Source organism: Ziziphus jujuba, chromosome 8, assembly GCF_031755915.1.
Source record: "Ziziphus jujuba cultivar Dongzao chromosome 8, ASM3175591v1".
Taxonomy (NCBI): Eukaryota; Viridiplantae; Streptophyta; class Magnoliopsida; order Rosales; family Rhamnaceae; genus Ziziphus; species Ziziphus jujuba.
The window spans coordinates 6043362-6061636 of record NC_083386.1 but is presented as its reverse complement, the minus strand read 5'-3'; the positions used below and the strand labels follow the sequence as shown (position 1 = coordinate 6061636).

Here is an 18275-nt window from a genome sequence, read left to right as displayed (position 1 = left end):
CCAAGAGAAAATAAGTACCCTGAAATACTTTTTGAATCCTCTATGCTTCCAGCCCAATCACTATCAACATAACCCATCAACTTGCCTTCTTCTTGCTTCAAAAACAAAACACCATAGTCTATGGTGCCTCTAATGTACCTTAGCACTCTTTTAGTTGCAGAATAATGCATATGTGATGGAGCATGTATAAATCTAGAAAGCAGACTCACAAAAAACATAATGTCAGGTCTAGAAGCACATAAATACAGCAAACTTCCAATAAGGCTTCTATAGGTTGAAACTTCAATCTTGGCAGCACCATCTTCAAATTCAAATTTTTGATTGTAAACCATTGGAGTGTCAACTGAATTACACTTCTCCATGTCAAACTTTTTGAGTAGTTCCACAGCATACTTCTTTTGGGATAAGAAAATGCCATGACTAAATTGATATATCTCCATGCCAAGAAAGTAGTTCATCACTCTTAAATTTGACATTTCAAACACTTTTTGCATTTCAAATTTAAACTCTAACACACTTTGTGAATCTCCTCCTGTAACAAACAAGTCATCAACATATAGAGAAACAATCAATTTTTCATCATTTGAACCTGATTTCACGTTCAAAGTAGGCTCATTCTCACCCCTTTTAAATCCTTTTCCAACAAGGTGTGAGTCAATTCTGCTATACCAAGCTCTGGGAGCTTGTTTCAAGTCATAAAGAGCCTTATGCAATTTATAAACCTTGTCTTCCTTTCCTTGAACAACAAAGCCTTCAGGTTGTTCAACATATACTTCTTCCTGCAGGTAACCATTTGAAAATGCAGATTTCACATCTAAATGGTAAACTTTCCAGCCCTTTTGAGCCGCAAGTGCTAGTAGAAATCTGATTGTTTCATGTCTCGCAACTGGTGCAAACGTATCTCCATAATTAATACCAGGTTGCTGCACATAACCTTGAACTACCAATCTTGCTTTATGCTTATTTATTGTACCATCAGCATTGACCTTGGTCCTAAAGACCCATTTCACTCCAATGGCCTTTTTGCCTTGGGGTTTGTTCACCAATTCCCAAGTTTTGTTTTTGCTTATCATATTGATTTCCGTTTTCATGGCCTCTCTCTATGTCTCGAACTGATTTGCATCATTGAAAGTAATTGGATCACACAATGCTAGGTTGCATCTTTCATATTCATCAGACAAGGGTCTTGTACCTCGAACATCGAACAGAGGTCTTATAGCTCAGACATCGGACAGGGATCTTGCATCTCAGAGATCGAACAAGGATCTTGCATCTCGGACATCGGACAGGGGTCTCATAGCTCAGACATCGGACAGGAATCTTGTATCTCGGACATCAGACAGGGATCTTGTATCTCGGACATCGGACAGGGGTCTTGTATTTCGGATATCAGATAGGTGTCTTATATCTTGGACACTTCTCTCGGATGCATCAGTGAAGGGTCTTGTGCTTAGATGCTTATCTCGGATGCATCAGTCAGAGGTCTTGTACCTCGGATGCTTTTCTCATATGCATCAGTCAAGGATCTTGTACCTCGGATTCCAACAGCATCTTCATCATTTGAATCATTCTCATCCTGAATCTCGTCATGTTCTTGGATAAAATTCTTTTCTGAGGCTTGAACTTCACTCTTTTCCCAATTCTAAATAGCAGCTTCATCAACTTTAACATTCCTACTAACAATTAGCTTGTTAGTTTTCAAATGATATACTCTGTATCCTTTTGTGTTGCTGCTGTAACCAACGAAAATTCCCATATCACCTTTTTGATCCAACTTGTCTCTCTTAATTTCAGGAACATGTGTATAACAAATGCTCCTAAATATCTTCAAATGCTCCACAGTAGGCTTGACCCCATACCACACCTCATATGGAGTTTTAAACTCCAATGCTTTAGTTGGTAATCTATTTAGCAAATACACTGAGGTATTTACTGCTTCAGCCCAAAACTTCTTTGATAATTGCTTCTCAACCAACAAGCATCTACACATCTTCATAATAGTCCTGTTCTTCCTTTCACTAACCCCATTTTGCTGAGGAGTATAGGGAGAGGTCAGCTGATATTGAATTCCAGCTTCTTTGCATTGCAACTCAAACTTTTGAGCTGTATATTCAGTCTCATTATTAGATCGTATCACCTTGATGCTACATTTTGCTTGATTTTCTACCATGGCTTTAAGCTGGTGAAAATCTCAGCAACTTCAGATTTTTATTTCAGAAAATACACCCAACACATTCTGGAGAAATCGTCTATGAAAGTGAGAAAATATCTACTACCGTTGATAGAATTCTCACTCATAGGTCCATATACATCACTATGAATTAACTGAAGCTTTTTAGAGGCTCTCCAAGCGCCTTTCGAAGGGAATGGTAGCCTTTGTTGCTTACCAAGCTGACACACTTCACACTCTTCCAGGTTTTTGCTAACAGCAGGCATATTCTCCACCAATTTCTTTTCATGCATTAGATTCAGAGAGTCATAGTTAAAATGACCAAGTCTTTTATGCCACAACTTAGATTCATCACTGGTTTTGGCATAAAAAACATTATTTCCCTTCTTGTTCCACTCTACCACAAAGCTTTTATCTTTCATTCCAACATTTTGAATTTCACTTCCATGTTGATCATATATTATGCAAGACTTATCTTGAAAATTCAAAGAATATCCATTTTCAAGCATTTGTCCCACACTTAACAAGCTTTGATCAATTTTTGGTACATACAACACATTTGAAATGAGTTTAGTACCTGTTGAAGTTTCCACAGCCACTTCTCCTTTGCCTTGAACTTGAATAAAATCTCCATTTCCTATTTGCACTTTGGAAACAAAGCTTCTATCCAAGGTCTTGAAGAGATCAGCATCATGAGTCATATGTTGAGTGTAACCACTATCCACCAACCAAGCTTCTTTGCTGCCGTTTTCTACATGACATGTAGCAACAAACAGCATTTCCTCAATTTGCCGTGCTTCATCAGCAACTTGTACTGGGTGTGCTTGTTGCACTGGTCCTCCTTTGTTTTTGCAAACTTTTTCAATATGTCCCAGTTGTTTGCAAACTCTACATTGAATATTTGGTCTAAACCAACAATATTTTTCAGGATGGTTGTCCTTTTTGCAATAAGAGCACTTCGTAAACTTCTTTCTTTCACCTTCTCTGCTTGTACCAACACCATGTTTTCCTTTGATATTACTTCCTTTGCCTTGCTGCTTCCTTTGATTATTGTTTGCTGGAGTCTTACCTTTTTGTAATGCTAAAAAAGCACTTTCTGAGGTTTCTTCTTGTCTTATAGATCTTCTTTGTTCAGTTGCTTGTAAAGCATTAACAAGCTTTTACAAAGAAATCTGATTAAGATCTCTTGACTCCTCCAAAGATGATATCTTTGCTTCGAACTTTTCTGGTAAGCTAACCAACACTTTCTCCACCACTCTTCTATCTCCTAGCTCCTCTCCAAGAATTCTGATCTGGTTTACTACTTTCATAAGTCTGTCAATAAAGTCTTTTACCAACTCAGAATCCTTCATTCTTAAAGTTTCAAACTCTCTCCCCAAGTTCAACACCTGCATTTGTCTTGTTCTTGCACTTCCCTGGAACTCTTCTTTCAGCTTGTCCCAGACCTCTTTAGCTGTAGTGCAAGCCATAATTCTGGTGAACATCACTTCTGAAACACCAGCATGTAAGGCAAATAAAGCCTTAAACTTTTTAGCAACCTCCTCACTATGTTGCTTTATTTGAGCGATAGTGGGATTTGTTGTCAAAGGAGAAGGATTTCTTTCGGTCTCTACTACTTCCCACAAGTCAAAAGCTTGAAGGTAAGCTTTCATTTTTATAGACCACATGGTATAATTTTTTCTAAAAAATATAGGAGGTGATGGAGCAGAAAAATGAGTTGAAGCCATTTAAAAGGAAGGAAAGGTAGAAGGAAGGTTTTTTGTATTTTTTGCTATTTCACTCATAGCCCCTCTAAGATCATTAGGGCTCTGATACCATTTGTTGGATTTTTTGGAACAAAAAACATAGTAAAACGAAAGAGAAAGAAGCTTAAACTGGTATGGTCTAGACACCCTCGTTCATTATGGATATAGCATATAACCACAAGTTTTCAAAAACAGTAAACCACCTAATTTTCATCTACTACTGTGGTAATCATATTGCTTAAACACAAGTTATACTTTGGCTACCTCCTAATACAACAATATTTTTATCAAAAACTAAAAATACAGTAACTAATCATTACAAAGCAACTTATGACAGCAACAAAAATGACATTGCACTAACAAAGTCCAACTATATTTATGTCCAAAAAAAAAAAATAGTGATAGTTCATTTAATTATTTAAAATTAAAAATGTAGTGGAGCAAATGATCATTATCTTTTTCATATTGGCATTCCATAATATATATTTATATATTTACATAGCAAATTAGTGAGAAAAGTGTAACTATACAAATTTAAGTGTCAGATATTTATAACATATAATTAGATAATAAAATAATAAAATTCATGCATTTTCTATAATCATTGAAAATACTAATGTTCTTCTTTGCAGTTTTTATAAATTAGAAGTACCGAAAAGCAGTCAACTTGATTAAAGTCAAACTATATAAGTCACTCAAAATATATAATTCAACTTTTTTTAAAAAAAGTTTTATTATTAATACCGTTATTATTAGTAGTTCTTGCAATCTCAATCTCAATTCAAAATAACAGAGAAAGAAAGAAAATAAAAAGAAAAAAAAAATTCTTAAACCAATCTGTAAGAAACTGGGTGTGTGTCTATTATTTTTCTTTTTCTTATTTATTTATTTAAAAAAAAAATAAAGTCTATAAATCGTTCACGGTGGCGTTTGTGTTAAGGAAGAAAAGAATAGAGAATAGAAAAGGGAAAGAGGAAAAAAAAAAAAAAAGGAAAAACGCAATTTGGGAATGGAGAGGAGGATCAACCGATTTCAACGTCCAAATCCAAACCACCAATGGTCTTCTTCAACTTCTTCTTCTCGGGAACCAACAACTTCTCGCTCCAACAAATTCTCTGCAAATCCTCGGGAATCTTCCAAACCCACTGAAAGTTCAGATGATTCACGAAGCAGAGGGAGAAGAAGCACCACCCACCAACAAAAAAAACAAGAACAACAAGAATATGCGACTTCTGATCATTCCGCCATTGTTGGAACTTGCTCTTTGATGTGCCCAGGTTTGGTTGTTTGTTTTTTTTTTTTTTTTTTTTTTTTTTGGGGGGGGGGGGGGGGGTTATGAATTTGCTTATTTGTATATAATTAATTGAAATGTGTATTCGTATTCGGTATGTATAAATGTAGAGAGCGAAAGGACCCAGCGTGAGAGGCTTCGGGATTTAGCTGTGTTTGAGAGGTTGAATGGAAATCCAGCTCAATCTTCTGCAAGCCTAGCAGTTAAGAAGGTCAGCGCTTTTTTCCTGCCTTGTTTTTGTTCACTTGCTCTTTTATTTCATCAAGTTAAAATATGCATCTTTTTTCTTCTATTAGCCTTTTGAGTGGAAAAGATCAGCTTTTTTACCTGCACTGTTTTTTTTCATTTGCTCTCTTACTTCATCAAGTTCAAAGATGCATTTTTCTCCTTCTATTAGCATTTTGAATGTAAAGATTATGATGGGTTTTGATGTTCATTTAACAAAAAGATTGTGTATAATCGAATATGAATATTTTCGATTTTTCCTTATGATTGTGATATTGTTTTATAATTTCTATTAACTTAAGTTTGTTTCATGCTTGGTTAAATGTCTATGCTCCTGACCTTGTGAATCAAATGAATTTTCATGTCTTTCTTTGGGATTCATTCTTACTTGCAAAGCATTTGTTTAAGATGTAGAAGCTTGTTGGCTAACTGGATTCTTTGCTGGCGGAAAGATCTGGAATTAGTAAATTACTTGCTTTCTTCAATTGTTCTATTGTGGAAAGTTTATGGTATGTGGGTTTTTATTCATTCATATGATTTACTACTAAAGTTAGGATTTGGTCTATGATAAGGCTTACGAGTGTTATGGGAGGTTTTTCAAATGGAACTCTGTCACGGTTGAAGTCTGTGTTTTCTTGCTTTTATATTTTTGGTGGAACAATTGATCCAAACTTATCCATCACTGTCTCTTTGATATTCATGTGTGAAGTTGCATATGATTGATCTGTCACATCATTTTAGCTTTGATGCATCTTGTCTATTTACTGTTAATAGATGTTTTTGTGCACAACGTAATTTCGGCAAAATAGCTGCGTTCCCATGATGTACCTTTTATCAGAATATCTTCTATGTTGGATATGACTTTGTCCTTTGTCATCTCATTGTTAGTCTGTTTGAAAATGTCATTTCACCTACAAACATATATATATATATATATATTTTCCCCCCTAAGCCTGTTAATATAAAGGGGCTTAATGGGATACAGAGGTTCTGGTAATCATAATGTTAGAGATGATCAAATTCGATGCAACAGCAACTTATCGATGTTTTCTCTCACTAGTTCTGCAGAACCTTAACCACAAAGGAAGTGCAAGCATCAGATGTTCGACCTCTCCCTGTTTTGGAAGACACTCTAAACTATCTTCTAACACTGTTGGACAATACAGAACATCATTTTGAAGTGGTCCATGACTTCATCTTTGATAGGACAAGGTCCATAAGGCAAGATATTTCTATGCAGAATATTGTCAACGATAAAGCCATCCATATGTATCAGGAAATGGTATGTGTTTGGGAGAAACCTTTAGTTGTCTTGCCATTCCAAACCTTTATCTTCTGAACATGCCTATTGGTTATGGTATTTTCCTTCCATATATGTGTTTCTTGTTGACACAGTATGTGCACAATAGAGGATTGTGTTGTGCTATCAAATCATATTATTTTTGGAGTTCACTTTTTGATTTTTGTTGTCACATTTAAATACATTCTTCTTTCTTGTAATTGTTATGGAAATTTAGTCTTTGTTATGTGGTCATAGTATTATGTTGAATGTGATATTAGCATAATCCTTTGGCAGAAGTGGAGTGTGGTGGTTCTAGAGTCCATCAATTTTACATTATATGTATTGGTGAAGTAACTAGTTTACTTTCTTGAAAAGGTGGCATTTATAGAAATGTTAATCATAGAAATTGAATTTTAAATGTTAGTGAAATGAAGGAAAATAAAAAGCAGCCATTATCTCTCCATGCCAACTATAGTCTATATTGCCTCATTACCTACAAAAGAAAGAAAAAGAAAGAGAATCAGCAAGAAGGAAAATAAGAAGAAGTCTTCAAATTTAAGTAGATAGAGGTGGAGTTGTGATGCAGGACAGATAGGGAAAGAAAAAAAACAGAAAAGAAATAGATAGGGTTCTAGTATCACACTAGATTGATTTTAGGAATCACTCCCAAAACCCTAGGCATCACACCTAAGTTTGTTTTGCATCACACAAAACCAAAGAAAATAATCTCATAAAATTCTTGTAATATTGATTAACTGCCTCCAGAATTACAAAGAACTCTATTTATATTAAAATCATCTAATAATATTAGGAAACTAAAATAATAGGAAACCTAGTTAAATAAGGAAACTAATAACATTAAGAAACTGAAAACAATAGGAAACCTAATTAAATAATAAAATGCTCTAATTAAAAATAGGAAACTAAATTAATCTACTAAAATCCTTGAAGATCCCAAATAAGCCCATCTTGTCCTAGATCATGCCAAATTAATGTTTGGGCCTTAGAATCTGTTTTTCCTTTTCTCTGATAAGTTTTCAGAGGTTGTTTCCATCTTGCATCAATTCCCCTTGGCTTAGAAAAACTCGACCCCGGCGAGTTGATGGCATGAAATTGATCATAGAGGTCTTGATTGAGTTTCTGAAATTCTTGGTCAGTGATCCATGTGCAATCTGAAAGTGGTCGGTCCTTCCACTTGATAAGATACCGTTGATATCCTCCACCTCTAGTTGATACTATTTGATGATCAACAACATCTTCAATTTCCTCTTTTAATCGAAATGTAGATGGTAGACTTGCTGCCTTGCTACCTCTTGCTGTATCATTTTCATGTCCCTCATAAGAACTTAGATCCTCAATATTGAAGACATTACTTATACCCATATCCTTTGGTAGATCAAGGACATAGGCATTTGAGCTGATTTTCTTTAAAATCTTATATGGACCAACATTCCTTGAATGTAGCTTCTTATAAGTGCCCCTAGGAAAACGCTCAGGCCTTATCCGAACCATTACCATATCCCCTTCATTAAATTCAGCAAATTTTCTCTTCAAATCAGCATGTGCCTTGTAGCTTTCATTACTTAGAGCAATTTTTCTGCGAATATCATCATGAATTTCTTGAATGTGTCTTCCAAAAGTTTCAGCTTCAGCACTTGGTCTTGCTGCCAAAGGTAAAGGAACCAAGTCAATAGGCTTCCTAGGGAGCATCCCAGTTACAATTTCAAATGGACTGCGACCTGTGCTCCTATTTATGGAGCTATTATATGCAAATTCTGCCATAGGAAGTATTTGATCCCAACTAGATATGTGATCTCCAACTAAACAGCGAAGTAAATCTCCCAAGCTTCGATTTACAACTTCTGTTTGACCATCTGATTGTGGATGAAAAGCAGAAGAGAACTTCAATTTAGTATTCATTGTCTTCCATAAGGTTCTCCAAAAATAACTCATGAACTTTACATCCCGATCTGAAACTATTGTCATAGGTAGTCCATGAAGACGGACTATTTCTTTGAAAAATAATTTAGCTACGTGAACAGCATCCATGGTCTTTGAACAGGCAATAAAGTGTGCCGTTTTTGAAAATCTATCAACCACAACCATTATGCAATCATGCCCCCTTATTGTTTTAGGTAATCCTAAAACAAAATCCATGCTTAACTCTTTCCATGGCTCATGAGGTATGGGAAGAGGCATATACAAACCTGTATTCTTCTTTCTTCCTTTTGATAATTGACATATCCGACATCGAGAAATTGTTTTGATAACATCCCTCTTCAAAGTTGGCCAATAGAATCGATCTTCAACCATAGCTATGGTTTTATCTCTTCCAAAATGACCAGCTGCCCCTCCACCATGTAATTCCCAAATCATTTGCTCACGTAATGATGTATTAGGCAAACAAAGTTTGGTTTCTTTAAAAAGATAACCATCATGTAGTGAAAAATTAGGGTATTCACCTAGCTGTCCTCTTGTTAAAACTGCATGTATAAGGCTGAAATCCTTACAAGAAGGATAATCCCTTTTAAGAGATTCAAACCCCACAACTTGAATTGTCATAGAAGCTAAGATATACACAACTCTACTCAATGCATCAGCAACCTTATTTTCTGCACCAGATTTGTGTTTGATAAGGAATGAGTATTCTTGCAAGAAAGAAATCCATTTCCCATGCCGATAATTCATCTTCTTTTGTGAGTTGATGTACTTGAGGGCTTCATCATCTGAAAATAGAATAAACTCCTTTGATATGAGATAATGACGCCAATATCGCAAAGCTTGAACCACCGCATAAAATTCTTTGTCATAAGTAGAATACTTTTGCTTAGCTTCATTGAATTTCTCACTGAAAAATGCAATTGGATGCCCTTCTTGACTAAGTATGCCACCAATTCCCACATTAGATGCATCACATGCTACCTCAAAAACCTTTGAAAAATCTGAGAGTCGAAGAATTGGTGCTTCAGTCAATCTTTTCTTAACCTCTTCCAAAGCTTTTGTTGCTGTCTTGGTCCAAAGAAATTGATTTTTCTTCATACAATCAGTTATTGGAGCCATAATTGAGCTGAAATTCCGAATAAATCTTCGATAAAATGTAGCTAATCCATGAAAGCTTCGTACCTCTTGCAATGAGCTAGGAATTGGCCACTCTAGGATAGCTTTAATCTTCAAAGGATCCATTTCCAGCCCTCTTGATGAAACAACATAACCTAAGAATACCACTGATGATGTCATAAAACAACATTTCTTCAAATTTATGTAGAGCTTCTCTTGTCGAAGAACTCTCATAACTTGCTGCAAATGTGAAAGATGGTCTTCCCTGCTCTTGCTATATATCAATATATCATCAAAATATACCACCAAAAATTTACCAAAAAATGACTGTAGAATTTGATTCATAAACCTCATAAATGTACTTGGAGCATTTGAAAGACCAAATGGCATTACCAGCCATTCATAAAGACCATCCTTTGTTTTGAAAGCTGTTTTCCACTCATCTCCGGGCCTTAGACGAATTTGGTGATATCCACTTTTTAGATCCAATTTTGAAAATATACACGAACCAGCCATCATGTCCAACATGTCATCAAATCGAGGGATAGGGAAGCGATATTGGATTGTCATCTTGTTAATCGCACAACTATCAACACACATTCGCCAACTCCCATCTTTCTTAGGTGTAAGCAAAGCAGGAACAGCACAAGGACTTAAACTCTCACGGATGAATCCCTTGGACAGCAACTCCTCCACTTGCCTCTTAAGCTCTGCATGCTCGCTAGGATTCATACGATATGCTGGAAGATTAGGCAATTGAGCTCCTGGTACAAAGTCTATGGCATGCTGAATGTTACGTAAAGGAGGTAATTCACTTGGAAATTCTTCCGGAACCAAATCTGAAAAATCAGACAACAACTTCTGAATCTCTACTGGAAACGTTTGCTTGCTGGTTGCTGTTTCCTTCTTTATTTCCTTTGCTAGAACAGCATATATAACTCCATTTTTCTTACTTTCTCGTTCAAAATTCTTCTTAGTGAGAATATGTAGAGACTTTTGTGGATTGTTAGAAACCTTACTTGGTTTTTCCACCTTATATTTATCCATCTCAGCTACCGTCATAGGCTTCAACACAACCTTCCTACCTTTGAACCTGAAAGAGTAGGTATTTTCTCTCCCACAGTGAAACACATCTCTATCATACAGCCAAGGACGACCAAGAAGAAGATGTGTTACTTTCATCGGAATCACATCACACCAAATTGAGTCATTGTAAACCCCACATGAAAAAGAAACTAGACAGCGTTGGGTTACCGGAATTGAAGTACTGTCAATCCATGCTACTTTATATGGATGTGGATGCGGTTCAATAGGAAGTTTTAATCGTCCTACCATAGATGCCGACACAACATTCATACTACTCCCACCATCAATAATAAGTTTTTGTGCTTGATTTTCACAACGAACCAACATTTGAAAAATAGAGGTGCGTTTCCAATCTTCCTTCTCATCTTTCGGAATTGAAAGGATACGTCTAACAACAGCACTTAATGAAGTATCTACTTCATCTTCTTCCAAGTCATCAGGATTATAAACTCCATAGTTGAAATTGTCTTCATCTTCCTCTCTTTGTTGATCAGGTTCTTCATGATGTTCTACATCAAGATGTAGGTTTCTTTTAGGACAATTATATGCCATATGACCAGGCTGTCCACATTTGAAACATTGGTTGCCTTTTCCTCTAAGTTCAGAAGCATTAGGAACAGGTACCTTGGCCTTCATAGGTTGTTTTGAAGGCTGATTTGTTACAACTTTGCTGCTGCGATCTATATCCAGTCTTTTGAAACTTCCAAGATACTCCTCCAAATTCAAAGAAACTTGAAAAGCTTGCTCTAAGCCGTAGATAGGTTGTCTTAATAGCTCCCTCCTAATGTCGGACCTCAAACCAGATTTAAATCTTGCTAATGTTTGCCTTGGATCTTCAAGTAGTCGGCTTCGAGTCTTCAACTCATCAAACTTCTGCATATACTCAGCAACTGATAAATTACCTTGCTTCAAGTTGATTGCTTGCTCACATAATTTATCATAGTAATTGGTAGGCATGTATTTTTCCCTAAGCTTGGCTTTCATCTCTTGCCAAGTACCAATGGGTGGTGATCCCATTCTCCTTAAATCTCCTTCAACACCCATCCACCAAATTTTGGCAAGCCCTACTAGCTTCATCTTAGCGAACCTTACTCTCCGATCATCATCCATATCATACCAATCAAAATATTCTTCAATGGAAGAAAGCCAATCAGCAAACTCAGTTGGATTTACTTTACCTTCGAAATCTGGTACTTCAATCTTTACCCTCTTTGTGATGTCATCAAAAGTATTGTGACGTCCTTGTGTTGATTGCAATATATCTCTCACCCAATTAGGTGTCTGTTGGGCTGTAGGGAAAGGCACTGGAGCAATTGTCTTTGCTGGCAGCTTCTCTTGACTTTTATCCTCATTGGCTTCAGGATTCTCATCTTGTTCATTGTTAGTTGAAGAATTGCTAGGTTGAGTTATTTGGGCTTCAATATTACTAACCCGATTCTTCAAATTGATTGTCAGTTATTCTACCTCTAAAACTCTTTCCAGATCTTGTAGTCATGATTCCTTAATCCAAAGAAACAATCTGATCACCGACACTGTTCACGTCGGATTACTGTTCACGCTATGGGTTACTGTTTACGCCGAAGAGTTACTGTTGACGGAACTGTTTACGCGGCTAGGGTTGGAACCAGTCTCTGATACCAAACTGATGCAGGACAGATAGGGAAAGAAAAAAAACAGAAAAGAAATAGATAGGGTTCTAGTATCACACTAGATTGATTTTAGGAATCACTCCCAAAACCCTAGGCATCACACCTAAGTTTGTTTTGCATCACACAAAACCAGAGAAAATAATCTCATAAAATTCTTGTAATATTGATTAACTGCCTCCAGAATTACAAAGAACTCTATTTATATTAAAATCATCTAATAATATTAGGAAACTAAAATAATAGGAAACCTAGTTAAAGGAAACTAATAACATTAAGAAACTGAAAACAATAGGAAACCTAATTAAATAATAAAATGCTCTAATTAAAAATAGGAAACTAAATTAATCTACTAAAATCCTTGAAGATCCCAAATAAGCCCATCTTGTCCTAGATCATGCCAAATTAATGTTTGGGCCTTAGAATCTGTTTTTCCTTTTCTCTGATAAGTTTTCAGAGGTTGTTTCCATCTTGCATCAAGTTGTCGAGATAAGCAGGGTAATTTGATATTATTTAATGCTTATGGGGGTAAGAGTTCCGATTAGAGAGGAAGAGGAAGAACTTGAAAAAGACTACAAATGGAAGAAGCAAGAAACGTTCTATTATGGTTGATTTGGAGGTGAATGAAAAAGGAACTCTATTATTGCTGCTGGCATGGTGTGAGTGAGAGAGAGAGAGAAGAAGAAGAAGAAGAAGAAGTAGAATAAGAAAGCAGGGAGTGGAAGGAAGGAAGAAAGCTGAGGAATCAGGGATCTTAGGGCAGGACCACAAATTTGCGTCAGACTTCAGCTTGAAACCAATTTTGGGGTACAGTTGTATTATTCATTATAAATGAAAGGATATGACAAGCAATGCACCTCTACTACTTGATACATTTATGCACATATTCACCTATTTTGTTTCTTTAATTATTTTGTATTTGGATCTTTAAGTCATGAGAAGATGTAAACTGCTATAAATAACCGTATGTGTTATAGGTTCAGTTTCACATCATATCTCATCACAAGCTTAGAAGTTGTCATACCTCTCCAAATACTGCTTCAGTACATTACCTGAACATGGAGCAGCTTATAAAGACTCTGACCAGTCTGTTCAATCTGTATGAAGCCAATCGTAGTTCCAATTCTACTTACAAAAATGAAGCCGAGTTCCGTTCTTTTTATGTGTTGCTTCATCTTGGTTCCAACCGCCAACCAATGGTTAATCTCCATTTTATTGCCATACTGACAATTTTTCCTTTGTTGCTGTCCTGTGCTAGGTCTTAAATACATGATATGTAGCTGTTTCTGATCTGCAGGGAGAGTCACTCTCTGTTTGGTTTCGCAACATGTCTTCTCCAATTACCAATTCGAAGGAAATGAGTTTTGCCCGGAAAATTTTACGGTAATCTTATATTTGAAGCTTTGACTTTGTTTCAAAATCTTTTCCTTTACTTTTTAATTATTTAGTTCTGATATTCTTACTCTGAAACTGGAATAATGCATTTTACTGCTTACAGATACTTTAGGATGGGCAATTACAGGCGTTTTTTAACCGTTACCGAATCTGAGGCATCCTACCTCCAGTACTGCATTATTGAACCTTATGTCAGTGAGGTATGCATACCACACCAGTTATCCCATGAACTATTCATAATGATGTTTTTGTAATCTTGACCTTCTGCATGCCATCACGTTGACCAATCCTGTGCATGTAAATTTTTTTTATTTCTAATTGCTAGATTCTCTGGCCTATTATCATGGCAGTAAAAACAGTTTTATTTATTCAACATTTTTAGCTGCATCTTAGATGGCTCTTTTCAACTTTTTTCTGGTCATGAATTTATTCATCAAAAGTTTTTTCCAGTTCATATGTATAACCTTACTGTTTCAATACAATTACGAATATCATTTGTTGTTCCCTTTTGTCATCTAAAAGGTTCGGATATTGGCTCTCTCATGTATCAATAACTGCGGCTACAAGCTTCATCCGTATCCTTTTGCACGCCTATCCAAACTATTGATGATGAAGGTTTGATTTTCATTAAATAGAATTTTACTCATTTATTGGCAGTATATAAACTAGTTTTGAGTTTGAAAGTTGTCTGTGGTTCTTCTAGGAATCCGATTTGGAGTCATTTTGCAAGGCTTGTGGCCTTGAAATTTGCATGGATGAAGAAGGAAACAAGTTATTACCAACCAAGCAAACGACCTTTTCTTGTCCCAAAGAAGCTTTGCAGTGCTACAGCTTCACAGGTTTAGGAAGATTTGAGACATAGTATTTAAGTTGATTTCCTCAGGTCAAGGTGAGCCCCTAGTCTCCAATTTGTCCAACTGAGATGCTTACTTGGAAATGTGTAATTGCTTTTGATAGCAAACTCATTTGTTGAGAGGCTAAATTCTAATTATTCTCTATTGTAAATATAAAAAGTGTCTGGATGTCATATTTGAAACTGACATTGCTCTTTTGTACTTTTACCAGTTTTGGTATTTTCAATCGGGTATGGTTCAAAACAACCTCTTTAATTTATCTTTAATTGGGTAAAGTTTGATCAGAATCATTACAAAGTCTGATCAGTGTTTTTTCAAAGATTAATGATTTCAAATTCTAAAAAATTACAAACAATTAATTTTGATTACTGAATTACAATTATTTTGGTTTTTTTTTTTAAATAAAAATAAAAAGACGCAATTATTTTAGTTGTTGTTTTCCTAATTAAATAATTAAAAAGTAATCTATCACAAAAATAATAATTAAAAGAAAATCGTCACTATGTTACATACTCGATCGTGGATATTATTCAAGAAAATTCAAGGGTTTTAACGGAATGAAATGCAAAAAAATAGAATAAAATACTTAGAATGATTTTCTAGTTGTACCTGACTATTTTACAAATTGCATACATATATATACTATACAAAAAAAACGATGTTATTTGTATAAATGATGTTATTTGTCAATTATTTGACAGTTTAATTGACTATCTCAAAAGGATTGACTGATTGAGTTTTCCTAATTAAGATTTTAATATAAAAAATCAATATATAAACAAATACATCTAAAGAGTATTTATTATCTCTGCATGATATTATTCCATTAGTAATCATTATCATTGGCAATGAGTAGCAAAATTCATATTCTATATGCTTCAATAATAATTTTAGAATCTTTTTCGGTAATCAATCATCTACATTCAATATTTCTACCAAAGAATTAATCTCTGTTAAAAAAGAAATGGAACAGGATTAGTGATAATCAAAACAAAATGAATATAATATATAGATTAATTTGCTCTGCAAATATACCAGTTCTTTTTCCAAATTTATTCTTTTCTGTCTCTTTTTTTTTTTTTTTCAACCCCTTAAATCTTTTATTTTTACTTTCAGAAAACAATAATAATAATAATAATAGAAAGAAGGAAAAGAAAATGATAAAATCATGCTCTAAATCCAATCACTAATCGTTGGGCGTCTCCATGGTCACGTTTACGTATATATGTGTATATGGAGCGGAATGCTGATTCTAATATAATTAATTTCACTAATAAATATTCGGGAAATTATATATTATATTTATATCCATTTGGAATAAATAAATACTTCCCAAGAAGTGCTCTAATATTTAGGTGGATTTTATAGTACTAATATTCAATTTCAGCATAATATTTTATTAAATATTAATCCACATATATGAATACCAATATAATTAATAGCCTTTATAGCATACATAATTTTAAAACCACACAAAATACGGGAGAGCAGAGGAACAAACGAATTCTACTGCTCAGCTTTTTAATTGAGCTCTGCCTCTTATTTATTTTATTTTATTTATTTATTTATTTTTAGCTTTTGATAAATTAATTGAACTCTGCTTGCTAAGCAAGCATGGAGAATGGAAAATAATTTTACTGTTCATTGGGTGAGAGTTTTTAAAAGGAATTTATTTTCCGAATTCTAGTTTCTTGAAAAAGTCTACAGGAGGGGAAAAAGATTCTCAAACAATTCTCTACCTTGGAAAGTTGGTAATGACCCATCAATTTCAATATGGAATGATAATTGGGCTTCGGGAGCTTAAAATATTGAAAGTTATTAGGATGGGAGATGGAATTACTTTCTTCAGGAAATTGCAAACAAGATTAAACAGATTTTTATTAGTGTTCATGAAGCACATGATAAAATAATTTATAAGAAGTTGAGTATTAGCATTCTTAAATTTAGCTTGTATGATTTTAAGAATATTTAAGTTCGATTCAAACTTATAAAATTTTAAAATAATATTTTTGTATTCGACTTAGTTTTTTTATAAAAAATTCGAATTCAATTTCACTGTATTTGTCATTACATAAAAACTTAAAAAATTAAATATTTATTTTTTAAAAATAATAATTTTAACATTAATAAATTTTGTTTATTCTATTAATTTTGTCATAAAATTAATTTACTTTTAGAAAATTTATAAATTTAAAATATAAAACATATTGATCATGCATTATAAATATTTAATTTGGTTAAAATTATAATGTAATTTTTTTTATATAAATACATAAAAATAACAAATTCGAGCTTTCACAAGCTATTCACGAAGGTGGTTTATTAATCAAGATTGGTTTGGGAGCTTTATTTCTTGTTCAAACTCGGTTTATTTTCCTTATAAATCAAGTTCAGACTAGCCAAATCAATTTGAGCTTGAGCTACTCACGAAATATTTGAACCTATTTACAACCCTAATAATTTGGCCTTGGAAGACAGATGGTATTTTTACTGTGAGATCTTGTTATTATATATTGAAAGCAGAAAGGAATCGGCTTCACTTGATAACAAAGATGTGTGGAAGGTTTGTTGTGAGGGGTCTAAGTGCCCATCTAAAAATGATATCATTTATATAGGAGGTAGGTGTGTGTAGTGTTGCTGGAAATTCTCTGGATAGAATGTTTCCGCATATGCATAAAGTGACACTGTTGTGGTTCAAGTCTCAAGCTGAATACTTGGCTTTTCTTTATGCATGCATTTGGGCTATAAACATAGGATGGAAAAATGTTATTTTTAAAGGGTGACGCGAAGATATAATCATCCAAATTTGAGAACCAAAATGAGACTAAAAAAAAAAAAAAGTTCAAGGAGAGAATTCCCTTATAATTTAGGACTACTCATGAACAATACTCTTTAATATAATCATCCAATTTTCTCAAATAAATTTGATCAAATTTTTTTATGTATAAATTTAACTAAATTAGCCATATATAATATACAAAAATAAAAGTAAATAGAACAAAACAATTTTTAAACGAATTTTCCTGTGCTGTGTAGGGTTTCATTAAATTTATCCATAAAAAATACATCACTAGACTAAGTATAAAAAACAATAATTTTGATTTTTGAGGGTAATATAGAATTTTTATAACTTAAATACACAATGTGACAAATCTATGATAGCTTGGATAATAAATTATATTAACCGGAAACTTTAAAACACCAATAGTTTCATTTGAATTAAAGTTTTGGTACTAGAATTTTTTTTTTTTTTTTTTTTCTGTAAAGGGGAAATTTGACTTTGGGAGTAGAAATTTCATGTAATGAACTAAACGATCTATCTAGTAGAAAACAACAAGTTCGTTTGTCCTTTAGGTTTTGAATTTTATGATGACAACGATGATCACTGATATTGATAAATAGCAAAACTATACACTAAACTTTTGAGTAAAAAAAAAAAAAAAAAGAATTGAAATTCACTACAGCAATAGAAGAAGCTGGATGCCTTGCTTGTTCCATGATATAAATATATTAGAAAACACTAA

At 34.1% G+C, this 18275-nt stretch overlaps 1 protein-coding gene across 2 annotated transcripts; it reads left to right on the top strand.

Annotated features, from left to right (window-relative positions):
* The first annotated feature begins 4718 nt into the window (after window positions 1–4718).
* LOC107412922 (SAC3 family protein C) lies at window positions 4719–14939 on the top strand. 2 transcript variants are annotated; one of them, XM_048470260.2, is made up of 8 exons: window positions 4721–5192; window positions 5317–5417; window positions 6492–6713; window positions 13480–13701; window positions 13800–13885; window positions 14001–14097; window positions 14420–14512; window positions 14601–14939. In XM_048470260.2, the coding sequence occupies exons 1-8, from the start codon at window positions 4925–4927 to the stop codon at window positions 14757–14759; spliced, it is 1248 nt and encodes a 415-aa protein (XP_048326217.2). In that variant the 5' UTR covers window positions 4721–4924; the 3' UTR covers window positions 14760–14939. The 2 variants fall into 2 exon arrangements, with proteins under 2 accessions (XP_048326218.2, XP_048326217.2); XM_048470261.2 differs by lacking the exon at window positions 13480–13701 and having other exon boundaries at window positions 4719–5192.
* Window positions 14940–18275: the final 3336 nt, after the last annotated feature.